The sequence below is a fragment of the Mustela erminea genome, chromosome 13, assembly GCF_009829155.1.
Source record: "Mustela erminea isolate mMusErm1 chromosome 13, mMusErm1.Pri, whole genome shotgun sequence".
NCBI classification, from domain to species: domain Eukaryota; kingdom Metazoa; phylum Chordata; class Mammalia; order Carnivora; family Mustelidae; genus Mustela; species Mustela erminea.
In genome coordinates, this window is record NC_045626.1 from 49,904,649 (window position 1) to 49,921,045 (window position 16,397).

The window sequence follows — 16,397 nt, forward strand, 5'->3', positions numbered from 1 at the left end:
CCTGGACAGTTCACAAGCGCCTTCCCAGAATGCTGGAGTGGGACCTCCTCTAGGAGGCTCTCCCTGACCCACAGGGAGGGGAGGCATTGCCCCACTGTTTTAAAGCATCATCCTCAGTACTACGATTATTTGCAACACTTCTGGCTTTTTCCACCCTGCTGAACTGCTCTCTGCTGAATATTCCACAATTGTGGAAAAACTCTTTTTTCCTGTCTCTATGACCATCATTCTACATATGGAAATCACCTAAAAAAAAAAAAAAAAAAAAGCACATGTTTGCTATTTAAAAGATTGTAGAAGGTATCAAAGGAAGGTTATTATGTGCACAGAGGGATATTGTAGTTTAATCCTAGCTTTGTTCTTGATTTTCTGTAATTACATGTTGCTGTGATTTAGATGGAGTTAGTGGAGAGAAGTTCCTGCTGAAATCAAGGACTGCGGCTGATGCCTTCTTCACCTGAGTATTTGTCCCTACTCCACATTACATGACTGTTCTTGCTCACACCCAAAGCCAGACCGGCCCCCAAATGAGCCAGGCATGGGGAGAGACAGAGATGGTAGAGTAGGAACTGGTTTTTAGAAACTCACAAAACAAATACCTTTCTTTCAAGGACAGACATACCTGGTTCATTAAATATTAAACTATTCTTTTTTAAAAAGGCAACCTAAGGGTGCCTGGGTGGTTCAGTGGGTTGAGTGGACAACTCTTGATTTCAGCTGAGGTCATGATCTCAGAGGTTGTGAGATCCAGTCCCAGGTCAGGCTCCAAGCTCAGTGCAGAGTTAGCTTGAGTTTCTCTCCCTCCGCCCCCTCCCCCAGCTCACACGTATGCATTCTCGCTCTCAAATAAATAACTAAACCTTTTTTTTTTTTCTTAAAGGCAACCTAAACGACATCATGAAATCTACGCTAAACCAAAGCAGGATGCCATTGGACTGAAGTTAGTTTTTCTGTTCCACCTTCAGAACTCCTAGTTATTAATCCTGGGAGAAGGATGGCTGCTAGCTGCAGTCAAACTTGGCAGTTTAAATGTCATATCCATGGTATCTGTTTTTATTTAGTAGCGTGATATATCTTTATCCAGCACTGTTCTATTTCGCATATGACATTTTAGAGCACGCACAATATTCGGATCATATCTAGGTACAGAGGCCGATCACTTTAATTTATGGGTGACCCCAATTGTCACTTTCCCCCAAACAGCAATGGAATTTTTCAATATCCCCAGAATAAATCCCTCCTCTGGAGAAGTAAACATAATATGACAGTGTGTCAACCACAGATTTGTTTCAAGATTATTTACTTACAATTCAACAACACTGCTGGCCCAGGGAGTGCCCCGTCAGCAAAAGCTGCATTGTTTGAAGCAGCTCAGGGAAATGGCCAGGGTTTCAGAATCCAAAGAATGTAGTTTTCCTAAATACCTCAGGATTACGAGATGCTATAGAACTAATAAATTTGCTCCTTAAAATAGTCCAGAAGGAATCCTTAACTATTCCTACATGTTTGAAAGTTTAGGTTATTGATGGAGAGAGAGAATGCAGTTTTGTCCCTTAGGCTCACATAACAAGTGTCATGGGTAACTTTTCTCCCCTGCCCTTTTCTCCTCGTGATTATTTTTAAAAGGATAAATTCCAAAGGTAGAGAATCTTTTGGAAGAGAAAAAAAAATAATGATGAAATGAAGAGAGAAGATCTGCAAAAGCTCACTTCAGCATAACCTTTTAAGCACCAAATATTTACCTGGTGCTGATCACTGTTTCCCAGGATGGTGGACTGGGTGAGCTCGCCCACCCAGGGCGTGAATCGGATTGCATTCTGTCAAAGTCCAGTCAGGTAATGTAGTCACAGAATGAAACGAGTTACTACTATCACCATTTTACAAATGAAGACATTTGGGCCCAGAAGACTCAAGCAACCTGTTTAAGTTCATATAGGAAATGAGTCAATGAATGCAGACAAAATCTCAGGTCCCTTAGTTGAGTGGTCATAACCCCTGGTCTATGCAGGATGCATTTAATTCTGCAAAGTCACATAGGTCTAACTAAAAGAAATAGGCACATGAATCACGGGCAGAGATGTCCTCCGCAGTCATGGATTTTAGCTGGGAGCATGGCAACCCACAATAAAGAATGCACTTTGGGGGACCTGGGTGGCATGGTCGGTTGGGGATCCAGCTCTTGGGTTTAGTTCAGGTCCGATCTCAGGGTGGTGAGAGTAAGGCTGCACGCAGCTCTATGTTCAGCAAAGTCTGCTTGAGACTCTTTCTCCCTCTGTCTCTGCCCTTTCCCACTGCGCTCTCTCTCTCTCTCTCTCTCTCTCTCTCTCTCACCCTCTCTTTTTCTAAAATAAATAAATGCATCTTAAAAAAAGAGAGCAAGAGAGAAAATTCACTTCTCAATCTGCCTGGTAGCTACATGTGTCCAGTTGAGTGTGAGCAGAAGGGATGTGGGTCACTTCTGGGTCATGGAAGTCTTGTGGAGCCCCCTCTCTTGGACTGGGCTCCCCTGGGAGTAGAGTCTGAAGCTAAAGCTTGACTGCAGATTTATTTGGGAAGTGATTCCAGGGAGCAGGAGTGAAGGTGACAAAGGCAAGTGTGACGAGAAAGGAGGGGGAGCCAACGCAAGAATGTGTCACAGAGTTGGCCACCATTACAGGTGACTAGCACTCAATGACACAGTATGTTCTGATGGGGAGACACAAGGGGAGAGATACCCACTGGTACTCGTCCATCAGTCAAGGTGTTAGCCGTCCCACACCACTGGCTTGTTCTTGCTACGATATCCAAGAAGCTCCAGAACAGAAAAGTGAGAAGCTTGGGCTGAAGTGAGGCATGGCCAGATCGCACCAATGCAAACTGGCAAAGCCTGCACCGTTATGGGCACCAGAGGAGTGGTTAGGTAGAGTGGAGAGGATTCGTTTCTCAAGAGGAACCCAATACATCTCCCTTCCTGCTGGTGAAGACACTGGTAATGGGGAGCCACCTTAGACCATGTAACAATGGCAAACTGCGTAGTAGGGCTAGAACAGTAATACTGAAGGAGCTTGGTGTCCTGGGATGATCTGAGTAGCCAGGTTAGCTGGGACCATACAAAAGAGAGAAATAAATCTCTTTTATTTAAGCAACTGTTATTTTAGAAACTAATAAAAAGGAAGCCTGGTAATCGTAAGTTATAAACATGAAACTGGAGGGATCTGTTTAGACAGTGAATAAAATATTTGGGTGTTAGCCAACAGGTGACAGAGCCCTGGGCTACGTGATAATCACCTTAAAAATCTCACTGTCATGTGGCTCAGTCCCTGACACCAAATCACATGGATTATCTCACTTTACCACCACCACAATCTTGTGAGTTTACTACTTTTCCACTCCCATTTTATAGGAATTTGGAGCTTACTTTGCCTGAGGTCATGCACCTAGCAGTGGGTGGGGCTGGTATCCAAGGGCAGGCACCCAGGGCTCTGAGCTCACCTCACTGCTGCCCCATGCCCATGGACCATATGGGCACTACCTATGTACTTACATACCACCGATGTAATTGAGACAACTTGTCTGAGACTAAAACGTAACCTAGAGATGCAGCATCTCTGGTTTCTCGCCATCTGGGCTGCCAGTAATCCAGCAGAGCTGGAATAACCACAGTCATTTGGAGGATAGAGACCTTTCTGCTGGTGAGTTGTTTTTCATCAAGCTAAAGAATACTATTCTGAACTTGTTCTTCGTCTTCTTCCATTTATCTAGACATTAATCTTCGCCTTGTAAATTTCAGGAGCTCTCCATGCTAAATTCAAATGTATTTGTTTTGCGTATTCTAAATTAATCCCTAATGAACCAGGAATTCCAAAGTGCCCTTTCCTTTGTTTTGAACAATATGTAAGATAAAATGTCTAGTTTATGCCTTAGTGTCTAGAAGTTGATTGCTAGGAAATCAGGATGTTCACAATTTTTAAGCAGAAAGAAAGGCTAAATAATGACCACTTTTTTAGGATTCACTAAATACTCAGGATTTTGATAAATTCTCATAGACAAATCTGTGTTAAGATATGAATCCTCCCCATCTTTTTCAACCCAGCTTGGTAGATGAGTCGGAAGTGTAAGTTTGTATCTAAAAGCTAACATGTGTCCTCTTTCTCCCCTTGACTCATTCCCCTCTGTTATCCTTAAGTTGTTTTTTTAAATCCTTAAGTTATTTTTCAAAGTGCATGTATGAAACCATGCTTAGAGGATGTGGGGAACTTTAAAATTAACCAACTATGGACTCACACTAATGCAATGGGGTCCAAAATCACCCTGGCAGGCAAACACTTTGTATGAGGTGCAACTGAAAACAATACCACAAGTAAATGACCCAGTTTCCATTCTAAACTTTACCCCATGCATAGCATTCTGAGCAAAAGGAACCCTGGCTAGTGCCAAGGGGGGAAAAAAAGAACATGGATTTCAGATAAGAATGATCCAGAAACCAAAGGAATTTGGAAAGGACTTTGTAGATGCAAAGTAGCAAATGCGGAACATCACAGAAAGTAGAGGGACAGTAATCCCCCATGGTGAACCCACTGAGTTTCAAAAGATGTTTAACCAGCATCTGAATGAAAAACCTCTGTGGGGAGGTCAGTTGCCAACTGAACCGGCTGAGAAGACATCATCTCCTCCTACCCTAATTTGTACCCCCTTTCCCATTTAGAGGCTTAGCAGGAGGGAGCTGTAATATGATTACTTGTTGATGAAGGGATTCCTAACATGACCTACTGGTTTCCTTTGATGCTTTGTTTTCTGACACACTGCTAAACTCTGAAATGCAGAAAAACTATAATTTAGTTCAGAAGCTTATTTTAAAACATACATTGCAGTCATAGAACTGATTCTTACTACCTTCTCAAATTTTTTGGTTAATACAAGTCCCTTCTTCACAAAATGCATTATGTTTCCTTCTACTGTCACTTTTCATTTGGTTTCCCCAATTTCCAATGAGTTGGGGAGAAATCTGAAAACATGGCTATGTGGGAAAGGGCCTCTGGTGGGAAAGGGTCCCAGTCCCAGCTTTTTTGCTCCCTCACTGTGCCTTGCACAGGACTTCAGGGCTGGCCTCTAAGAAAGGACCTGGATGGGTCTCACCGCCAATCACAGGGGCCCCTAGGCCAAAGGGAAGCTGGTAGATGAGGACATGGAGACATGGCAGGAAGGGAGGGTTCCTCCTTTCCAGGCTGGTTCAAGGGAGAAAATCAAACAGATTAGTGCATCTGTAGCAGTTCACTTTCCCCTATGGGGCTGACTCGGCACGGTCTTCCCTTCCGGAACGATCTTTATGCTGTACTAAAGGAACTAGGCACGAATAGGCTTTGAGCTAGGATGCAATCTTCCCTCTTTCTCTGTCCTTTTCTCTGAGAGGCATCCTTAGTACATGAACCCCAGCAGAAGTGACCAGTGCAAGGACTGGATAAACAACATGCCGGCCACAGGCCAAGTTCCCCCTGACCTGTTTTCCGCGAGACCTGTTTTCTTGGGCCTGTGCAGTTCTTTGGTTTGTTCTGTTTTTACATTTGAATGTTGTCTTTTAAAAGGGCACAAACTCTCCAGGTCACTGCTAATCCCTAAAGACGCCCTGAACACGAAGCCCACTTGGCTCATCTTGTGTTACAAACACCCATGTGGGCTTTTGACCTTTTAATCCCTGGTAAGCAGAAACTTCTCCTTGGTTAACAGCCTTGGAGCCAGTTAAGATGCTGATGTCTCAGAGGTCTTGGAGAATAAACGAAGGTGGATCAAAGGGTAAGTCAATAGCTTAGTTTAGGAGATATTTTAAAAATCCAAGCAAGCCATTTCCAGGCCTCTTGGTTCAGCATTCTCTGTTGCATGCCCGCACTTGGGGGCCCTCTGCAGACAGCAGGGCAATATGATTGCTGGCTCACAAATCCCGTGAGGTCTGGCTTTGAGTTTATATCAACATAGATTGTATCTTTTCTCAGCGTGCTTCCATCAGAGCAATGCTTAATTTGGACTGATCTGTGCTCCCAGAAGGGAGGGCAGTCATTCTTTCATTGGATGCATTTAATTTCACTCTCCCTCTTAAGTTTAAAATGCTCTGGACATGCATTTACCTTCCTTCTTCTCTTCCCCACACTTTTCCTTCCTCCTCCTTTTATTTCTCCCAAATCCAAATGATGTATAAGTGGAGTGGACCTCCGTTGGGAGTGGAAGGGAAACACTGTCAATCTTTATTTTTTCCACCTCAAGCTCTACATTAGATCCTCCATCCAAGTTTTCTAAAACATGTAAGGTTCTCCTCACCCCTGCTTTCATCCTTAGGATATACTTAAAGTCACAAAATAAGCACAGTGCATTTTCTGCGAGGGAATCAATTTCCTTGATGGTCAATCATTGAAAACCATAATAGAACTGGCAAATGTTCTATGAAGCAAAAAACAATATTCATTGTTTTAAAAAGATAAAACACAGAATTATAAAGGCCTTCATGCTTGGTGGAGGCTTCTTTCAAATGTTTCTTTGGATCGCAAAGAAGTCCTTTATACCTACTTTGCTATTAGGAGTAACTGGGTGAAAGTTTGAGAAATAGTGTGAGATTCTGGTAAATTCTTTTCTAAAACACAGCCTGATTTTGTATCTGAGAGGAGTATTTCTTTATTTCTGGGGTTCATGAAATGAGAAATTATGTAGCCTTTGGCTGGACACTTAAGTCTATTCCTGGGCTTGCCAAAAAGGCTTGGGTTGAGTCACTGGACTGGACTTCACAGTCTCATTCAGAGACCACTGGGATTGTAAAACTCTTGCTGCTGAAGCCATTTCTTGTAAATGGCTCCACGTATTTAAGAATAAATAGCGTAGTTCTGTTATTGTTGGTTTGGGAATCACCCATCCACCACACTGGCACAGTTGTCCTGCTTATGCACAAGTGTCAAACATTTGCATTTTCTCTGTTCTGCATTTGTTGGAAAGTAAATAGGCAGCAATAAAGAAACTTCATTATGCATGTTTTCTGCCTTGGGTGGCACCTGGAATTCGCTGAATTTGCTGAGTGCAACTTAAATTTTAAAAGACTCCTGAGCCTCACCTTTTTTAATGCCATGCAGGTCAAATGGAAAACCAAATACTTGGAATAAGCAAGCTGCATGGGTCCTTTCTCTTGGTCTTGACTGACTCCAGACCCTGTTGTGGAATCCCAGCACCTCTTTTTTTCCCTCTTCCAGCCCTTAAGCTTCCATGACCATTCCATTAAACAAGCATCTCCTCTCCCCCTCTCAGAAAATCAACAACTGATTTAGCATATTACCTAGGACACTACAGTACAAAAGCTTTAATGGGCAAAAACAAAACAAGAACACTCCTATCCACTGATTTTCCAGGACATCTTGTTTACTTCATGTCGCTCTTAGTGGAACTTGAAATGTGACTTACAGGCAATGAAGCTGATTTCACAAGCACTATATAGACTCTCACTGATGACAACTGAAAGGACTTTGCCCAGACTGCTTCTCGCTACCTTGTACCAGGAGCTGAACGCAGGGAATGGAATGAGGCAGAATGGAAAAATAAATGTAAATATCAAGCATATTGCTCTTTTTTTCATTGACTCACCCCAGAAGGGGACCCCATCTAAGATTCTACAAAATCCTATTAAATCATTCTAGGCAAGATGCTTAATTATTATTACATTTAGGGAAGAAGAACAGGATCATATCTTCCCAGTGATACTACCTCTTGGTAATAATCTCAATTTGTAGAAAAGGAAGCATGGTGTGGTGAACAAAGCCTCAGCACTGGACTCAGACAGGCCGAGGTTTAAAATCCCAGAGCCACAATTTATTGGCTGTGTACCACTGGATATGCTACCAACCTCTTGTGGGCCTCATTATTCTTCATCTGCAGAATGGGGAAATGATGCAAGGATTTAATGAGCCCAAATGCAAGGAGCAAGTGCCATGCTGGGCACACAATCCATGGGCACACAATTCCCTTTTTAAATCAGATTACAGATTATGAACATAAAGTAACTCCGCAGCAACAGCTGACTCTGGCTGAGGGCACTGTTTTCTATGAAGGGTGCTCTTGGTGGCCCCTAGTTGTGACTGCTGATTACACACATCTGGAAACTATGACAACCGCTTTGCTTTGAGCTCAGCTTGGCCCAAATGTAGCTCTATATAAGGCAGCTTCTATCCTTCAGTTTTTCCCAACACATCATAGTTTGCCTTGAATTTGGGCAGAGGAGTGGGTGTCAAAAGAAATGCACAATGTCTAGGAAAAATTCAGATTCAACTAACAATTACCCAGCCCTGTTTAGTTCCCACTAGGGAACCATTCCTGGAGTAGCTCACAGAACATGCACAGGAGCCCTGTTAGGAAGCTATACTATTATGTCTACTTTGCAGATGTCTCAACTGAGTCTAGGAGGTTAAGTGACTTTCTCAAGTCACAGAGATAACAAGGCATGGGGTTGGGGTAAGATCCCAGGCTTTTTGACCTGGTTAAGAAAGCAGGAGGATTTGCAGTGTTGAAAGATAGGCAGTGGCAGTGTCTACTTGCCAAAGTCTACTTTGGGTTGACACTGTGACAAGTGCTGGGAGGCAGGAGATGGGAGATGCCAGTGGTAAGTTTTCTTGACTTTTAGAAACCCTATACTAAGGCCTTCAGTCCATCATGTCACATATCAATTGGGGCAGGTAGTAAGATGTAGCTATTAAACAGATCATGTAAATAGTATCTGATCACTGATTAAAAAACAACAACACTGAATTTATAAAACACTCCCAGCATAATTTAATCTGGGAGTGGGGGTAGGGTTGGTCTTATCTGCACAATTTAGAACGATTTTAAAACCAATAGTAACTCCCATTCACTTATTCAACAAATATTTATTAATCTACCTACTAGGTGTCAAGCACTGTTCTAGATACTGGGGAAACAAAAACTCTTCAATAAAAGCTTTTGAAAGTGCCTTCTTGGTAACTGATCAAGTAATAATAAATTGAGATTTGGGGGAAAAGAATGCTAAAACATCAGATTTTTTTTAAAAAATTCCTTTATGGGCTTATTTGAGGACTCTTTCCTTTGTTTCCACTTAAAAACCTCCCATTTTTCTCTTGCTTCTTTGTTCCCCAGAGGCAATTTTTAGTCCCAATATGTGCTGCACCATAGGCTTCCATTTCCATGGCCAAAGCAGGACAATGGTGGGGTGGGGGGTGGGGGTCAGCCCCAACTATATGATAAACAGTGAGCATAATATGCTGCTAGAGTCTTTAAAAAATACCAGAAAGTCGTATTTCAACCCCCCTCCAAATGAAAAGCCTAGTGAATGAAATTAAGACTGTTACTCGAGTGTAATTACACTGAGTACGTAAAATTGAAACACTGAAAGTAAATCATACATTTGGATATTACATTTTATATTTCAGCATATGCTGAATAAGCCAGTGAAGTTTCATTATTGTTGGGGGTAATGTCAGGAGAGAAATTTCTATAAATTTTATATATAAAATTTTTCCTTTTTTTTCTGTTTTTTCCATTTTTCTGTTTTCCATTTATGTCAAGTTGAGCACATGCTGTGACTTAAGATTCTCCTTCTTCCCCGCATTTAATGCCCAGGGACAAGCTCCATCTTGATTATCCTAAATTTCGCCTTAGGTGACCTCAGACTAAGAGGGGGCTTTTAATTTTGTTTTGTTTTCTTAATTCCACGAAGGTTTTTGTTTTTGCTTGTTTGCTTGTTTTAATTTATATAGAAAAGGAGAGAAGAAGGACTTCCAAATAACCCTATAAACATGGTCTTCTGGGTACTGGCAAATGGCCCGGATAGCACAGCAAGTTACAGTGCATTATGGAAGACAACTGTGGCTGCAGTCACTTCTTGCCGGCCCATGTCTCAGCTCATGGAAACTGGACGACAATCGAGGGAACGGTGGGTTAGAACGTAGTAAGAGGCCGCAGAACTTGCCGGCTTACTGACCTGCAACTCGCTGGGAGACCGTGAGGGAAAGCTTTGGGGATGCATGGGGAGAGGCGCCGCGCCTGCGCTCCAGGGAGGGGTCACCCCTGCGCAAGCGCAGTGACTGCAGTGACGCCGTTAAAGGTAACAACCGCCGAAAGAAGATGGCTTCCAGCTACAAGAAGTCAAACGTGGCCTCTACCAGCCAGAAAAGAAAGGTGGGTCCTAAGCCTGAACTCACGGAAGATCAGAAGCAAGAAGTTCGCGAAGCATTTGACCTCTTCGATGCCGACGGAAGTGGGACCATCGACGTGAAGGAGCTGAAGGTGGCCATGAGAGCGCTGGGCTTTGAACCCAGGAAGGAAGAGATGAAGAAGATGATCTCCGAAGTAGACAAAGAAGGCACAGGGAAAATCAGCTTCAATGACTTTTTGGCCGTCATGACTCAGAAGATGGCCGAGAAAGACACCAAAGAAGAAATCCTGAAGGCTTTCAGGCTCTTTGATGATGATGAAACTGGGAAGATCTCCTTCAAAAACCTAAAGCGCGTGGCCAACGAGTTAGGGGAAAACCTCACCGACGAGGAGCTGCAGGAAATGATAGATGAAGCCGATCGGGATGGAGATGGCGAAGTGAACGAGGAAGAATTTCTTCGGATCATGAAAAAGACCAGCTTGTATTAAAGTCACTTTCTTCTGCAAGCATGTGTAGAGAAGTCAAATGGCATGCTGGGTTCTCTGATTCGGTTTTGCAGGACCTCGAGTTAGAGGACAGCGTTATCCTCTTACCCCCAATTTCTTTAGATACTTCTATTTCCAAATCTCTGGCTCAATTATAGAATTTTAAAGAAGCTTGTTAGTGTGAGTGTTTTGGTTTCTAATTCTCGCAATCAGACCTGGAGTACTTTAGGTTGAATAAAGAGCCCTGAGGCTTCAGTCCCCTGGCTCACCTTCTGCCCTGCTTTGGTGGACAGCCATTGAGCTGAAGGAAGGTAGGTTGGCTTCTTGTGACAAAGAGCCATGCGATTCCCTTGTTACTTCTTTGGTGGCCTTATATTAATCTTGCTTCACATTCTGTTCCTTGAATTCGAGCCATTCTTTTAGCATGATGAGGTGGAATTGGCCAGTATGTCATTCTAGCCATTACTTTTCATTTAACTGAATATTGGTTTGAAGAAGAATGGTGCAGCCACTTACTAGGCTCAGGAAAGGTGCTCTTCTAAAGAATAAGCTTGCAGTTGGGTGTTGGTAAATTAGCAGTTTTGTCTATTCTTTGACTTCCTCACATACAAATGACTCTTCCTTTGTGTATAAATTACCTACTGTGTATTATCCAAGGCCAGATGTATATCAGAGCTATAAAATAAAATTTAATTTAATATTGGCCCAAGCGAAGCATCGTTTGCATAAGAAGTTAACTAGTGATTTTGAGTAAATATCTTACAAATGTAAGATCTTCGTTTAGTAAAAATGGAATGTATTCTAAGCTACTTATCTGTCCTTGGAAAGATCAGTTAGCATTTTAGTTACACTGTATTATATCCTTCCCTTTATTACTGCTTTACATTACACGCCAGTGTCTACATGCTAATTCTTAGAACATCTTAGTTCTTGATTTGATTTTCCCCCTCTGGTGTATAGTTGATGCCAGAGCATTTGGCATGTAAGTGATTCTTTATTTTATAATCCCAGGACACTGTTTCACTGTGGTGTGTGTATGTATTAATACTACTTGTTTTCTGTTCTAAATTAAGCCTTTCTTGTTTTGAAATAAGAAATCTAGCCCTTTTGAGTGTCTATAAACCTGAAATTAGTGAGAATTTAAGTAATATGACTGTGAGAAGATAATATAATCTGCTAAGATACAACCTAGGTTAACGTTTTGATAATAGGCAACAAAACTATTAAATGGGCAAGATATTTTGGTCACAACTGAATGTAAATTAAATCTTCATACAAAGTCCCATTAAGATAAATGTTGAAATTCTGGAAAAATTTTCACTTGCTTTGCCAGCAATTGTACCCTTCAGAGGGTGGTGGATATAATCAGGGAAACTACTACTCTGAGCTGAATTCTCATTAACGGGGACTAATTTGTCAAAGCAGTAGTACTAGCTGAAGTGATGGGTATGTGGACATTTGTTGTGAGAAAGAGTTTTGCTGAGGTGGCTGGCACAGGGCAGAGGAACTCACCCAGGCTGCAAATGCTTACAGTTCAGGTGTGGATTCAAGTTCAGTTATAGGGGATACAGGTGCAATTTGGGCCCACATCAATCTGAAGGGCCTGATCTGAAGGCAGGGGGAGGAGTATGGCATTCTGGGAAGCAAGACTTCCTGGCATCCTGTTGACCAGAATCTTGGCCCAAGGATCTATATATGGATCAAGGTAGAAATACCAGAAACAAAGAAAGTTGGCAGAAACTAAGAAAAAGGGTCAGAGCCTCAGCCAACTGGCCTAGTTTCAGTCTCGGCTCCTGTCCCAGCAGAGGACAGAAGTGAAAACCAGGAACCTGGGCTGAAGCCCAGCAGTCAGGCTGCCCAAATGCCCTGGGGTCAACTGTGGAGGCTGTATGTAGCCCAGTATATAAAGGGTTGCCCTGAGGGCACAATCCCACACAAGGGAAGGGAGCTCCAGAATATTTCTGAATCCCATTTACTGCTAAGGAAGAACTTCACAATGAACTATTAGTCTTGCTTCTCAGTTGACTCATACTTTAAAGGATGGAGGGTAAAGAGGAGAAAGGGGGATGATGAGAGCAGGACCAAACTGGCATTTGAATTGAAATTTTTTTTTTAGATTTTTTTTTTTTTTTTGACAGAGTGAGCACATAAGCAGGGAGGAGTGGCAGGCAGAGGGAGAGGGAGGAGCAAACTTCTCACTAAGCAGGGAGCCCTATGTGATGTGGGATTAATCCTAGGACTCTGGGATCATGACCTGAGCTGAAGGTAGTTGCTTGACTGACAGAGCCACCCTTGAATTTGAATTTTAAGAGAAGTTAATCATATATGTCTGGCTCAGTCTTACTCTTTACATATGGCCTAGTCTTTACAAAAGTAAAACACAAGAAATTCAAAGAAAACTTACAGATACCTTTCTGCAGATGAGGAAACACAGCTGTAAAGCTTGGAAAGAACTAAAAAAAGTAATTTCCACTGGGCTATTACAAATGACCCCACAAAGGAGCAGGAAGCAGACCAAAGAAATCTATATGAAGTGTGTCGAGACCTCATTGATAAGCCCTTGCTTTCTAATAACAAATGTAACATGAAAAGCATAGCTTAGGGGCACCTGGGTGGCTCAGTGGGTTAAGCTGCTGCCTTCGGCTCAGGTCATGATCTCAGGGTCCTGGGATTGAGTCCCGCATCGGGCTCTCTGCTCAGCAGGGAGTCTGCTTCTCTCTCTCTCTCTCAGCCTGCCTCTCTGTCTACTGTGATCTCTCTCTGTCAAATAAATAAATAAAATCTTTAAAAAAAAAAAGAAAGAAAAGCATAGCTTATAGCCAAGGATGAAAATATGACTGTATTAAGGTTGTAATAATATCAAGAAAGTGGGGCACCTGGGTGGCTCAGTTGGTTAAGCATCTGACTCTTGATTTTGGTTCGGGTGGTAATCTCTGGGCCCTGGGATCAAGTTCCACATTGGGCTCCTTGCTCATTGGGGAGTCTGCTTGAGAATTCTCTCTCCCTCTGCCTCGGACCCTCCCTACCCTCATTCTTTAAAAAACATATCAAGAGAGTGAATGCTCCAAATAAGCAGAGAACAGTAAAAGGTTTTTGTTGTTTTCCCTTAAAGACATCTTAGTTATGTTTAAGAAGATATTGGAAGGAATAATTCCAACTCTTTTGATTGGTGTAGGTTGGTTTTCATGGGAAGTAGACTCTGAGTCTGAGGTTTATGTGCAGGAAGTTTATTCAGTTGTGTTCTCCAGATCGCATTTATGGAGAAGGGAAGAAACCAGAACTGGGCAGAGGGAGGTGAGCTGTGGTTCAGTCACAACAAAGGACTCAGCTGATCCCACAAGGAGTTCTGGAGTGAGGATGACCCTGCCGAGCTGTCTCAAATTGGGACAAGGAATTTGGGTCTTTCAAACTTTTCACTGATTGACAGTCACTTTTCCCAGGAAAGTGGTATGACCTTGAGCAAGGTGGCCCTCCTCGGCCAAGGGTAACAGCTGGGAGGGAGAACTCAGTTGCACTTGCAAACCATTAGCTGTCAACCCTCTCAGCACCTAGAGGAATGAGGACTGCAGTTATGAAGTGCAAGGCCAGAGGGGAGAAGTAGGCAGTGCCCCACAGCTTCCACAGCAGTCTACCCCTTACACCACTTAGATCCACTAGCTTTGTCTAAGTTCTGGGAGAAATAAATTTGAGAGTCAGATGGCGCTCTCTTCATGGGAGAATCTTACAAAAGGAAGATTAGAGGGACAATCTACAGCCCCAGCTGCAGAAACTGATCTCTACACCACAAATAGTACTTAGCTCCCTCCACTATCCAATCTAGATTCCCCTCACCCTCAACACCTCTGTTGATGTAGGTAACTTACTAAGCAGAATGATCCAGATCTTCCTTTTTAAGAAGTCTGAGCCTCCGGTCACCTGACCCTTGTCAGGCTGTGGCTGCTGCACTTATCCCTTTACCCTCAAAAAATGAGTGAAAGGGCACTAAGTGTAGTATCTGGATGCCAGACATCCTCTTTCCACATTCTTCCCGCAGCTTCACCTCCTCCTGATGACTGGGATTCCTTACTTATGTGTGGCGATTCCTTTACTTGACTATTGCTCTCTGAGCATGTGGAACCCACCATGACTGGGTGGCACACAGAAGATTAATAGCTTTGTTACTGTGCCCACCGGTGGGAGCAGTCCTCGTCTTGAAACCAAGATGTTTAAATACACATTATCCAAGGTTTGGGAAGTACAAATTAAAAGCAAATGAGTGGGGGACGCCTGGGTGGCTCAGTTGGTTGGACGACTGCCTTCGGCTCAGGTCATGATCCCGGAGTCCTGGGATCGAGTCCCGCATCGGGCTCCCAGCTCCATGGGGAGTCTGCTTCTCCCTTTGATTTCTCCTCGCTCATGCTCTCTCTCACTACCTCTCTCTCAATAAATAAATAAAAATCTCTAAAAAAAAAAAAAAAAAAAGCTAATGAGTGGCAATTAAGGTGAAAACTACTTCCGCCCCTGGTTTATTGGACCCAAGGGTTCTGCTTGAGAAATACCACAGCATAAAATGGGTAATTTATTTAGAGCATAAGCTGCATCCTGGAGGGTGGTACCCTATCTTCTTAGTTATGACATTCAAGCTGACCCCTCAAAAAGCATCTTCAACAGGATTTCTTTTTCTCTTTACCAGAAATAAAATTTGTAGAAGCTTTCAACCTCTAGATTCTGGATCACTAGATTCTGTGGCTATATGCCTACTCCTGCACTGCTGATTATCATCACTGGTCACCGCACCTCCTTTCCTGTGGAGTGGGTCCCTTGGTCCAATGTAATATTATGTGGGATCCTGTGTCAGTGGAACAAACACCCAGATATGGTTTCAGCTGAAGCTCTGTAAGAAAAGGCAAGCTCATGACCAAAGTATGTGTCTGGTCCAATCAAGATGAGTCCCTGGTCTTTCCAAAGTAGAAGGGATCCAGTTAGGCTACTTGACAGTAAGAGGTCAACTGATCTCCTTGAGAGCAGTGCTGTTCTGCATTTGTCAGCAGCTATGCTGTTGGGCTTGTGCATAATTTCTGTCTCTGCCACAATGACTATTCCATTCTTGTGCCTGTTGTGCCAGCTCTCGGGCAGCCAGAACGGAGGCAGACTGATGTCCAAGGACCAAGTCATCCTGTCTTCTTGGGGTTGCTTTACCACTCCGTGAGTCCACATATGTTCTGATCACTTCCTACAGAAAATGGAAGTGCTTATTGGTTTAGTTGGATTAGTATCTCGTACATTTGTTACTGTTTTCTATACACTGTCCCTGTTCATTCTTTTTCTTCCCTTTTTTTTTGCCTTATTGATTTTAATTGAGAATTTTGTGATTCCATTTTATCTTCTCTGTTTGTATATCAATTATACTCATTTTTTAAATTTAGTGATTACCCTAGACTCTACAATATATATACTTACGACAAATTCGAGACCATTTCAAACAATGCTATACTGCTTCACAGATAGTGCAAATACTTTATTCCCAACTCATCCTTCTCTTCCCTTACAACATTTGTTAACCTTCACATTTCACTTATCTATACACTACAATCACTCAATACATTGTTGTTGTCATTGTTTTGATCAATTAACATAAGAAAAATAAAATATTTTATTTACCGTCATTTATTCTTCTAACTCTCTTCTTTTCTTTATGTAGATCTGAGTTTTTGACCTAAATCATTCTCATTTTCTCTTAAAGAATTTCTTTCTTATAAGACAGGTATATTGGTGACAGGTCTGCTAATTCCTTCCAT

At 42.5% G+C, this 16,397-nt stretch overlaps 2 protein-coding genes across 2 annotated transcripts in view; both read left to right on the forward strand.

Moving 5' to 3' along the window:
• Positions 1 to 3,614: 3,614 nt before the first annotated feature.
• Positions 3,615 to 16,397, forward strand: part of CLUL1 (clusterin like 1) — a 57,732-nt gene continuing 44,949 nt past the window's right edge. The window contains exon 1 of the mRNA XM_032310225.1: positions 3,615 to 3,671. The gene's annotated coding sequence lies outside the window, so the exon portion shown is untranslated. The remainder of the gene's footprint in view (positions 3,672 to 16,397) is intronic.
• Positions 10,057 to 10,791, forward strand: CETN1 (centrin 1). The gene has a single exon (XM_032310229.1). The coding sequence runs from the start codon at positions 10,105 to 10,107 to the stop codon at positions 10,621 to 10,623; it is 519 nt and encodes a 172-aa protein (XP_032166120.1). The 5' UTR covers positions 10,057 to 10,104; the 3' UTR covers positions 10,624 to 10,791.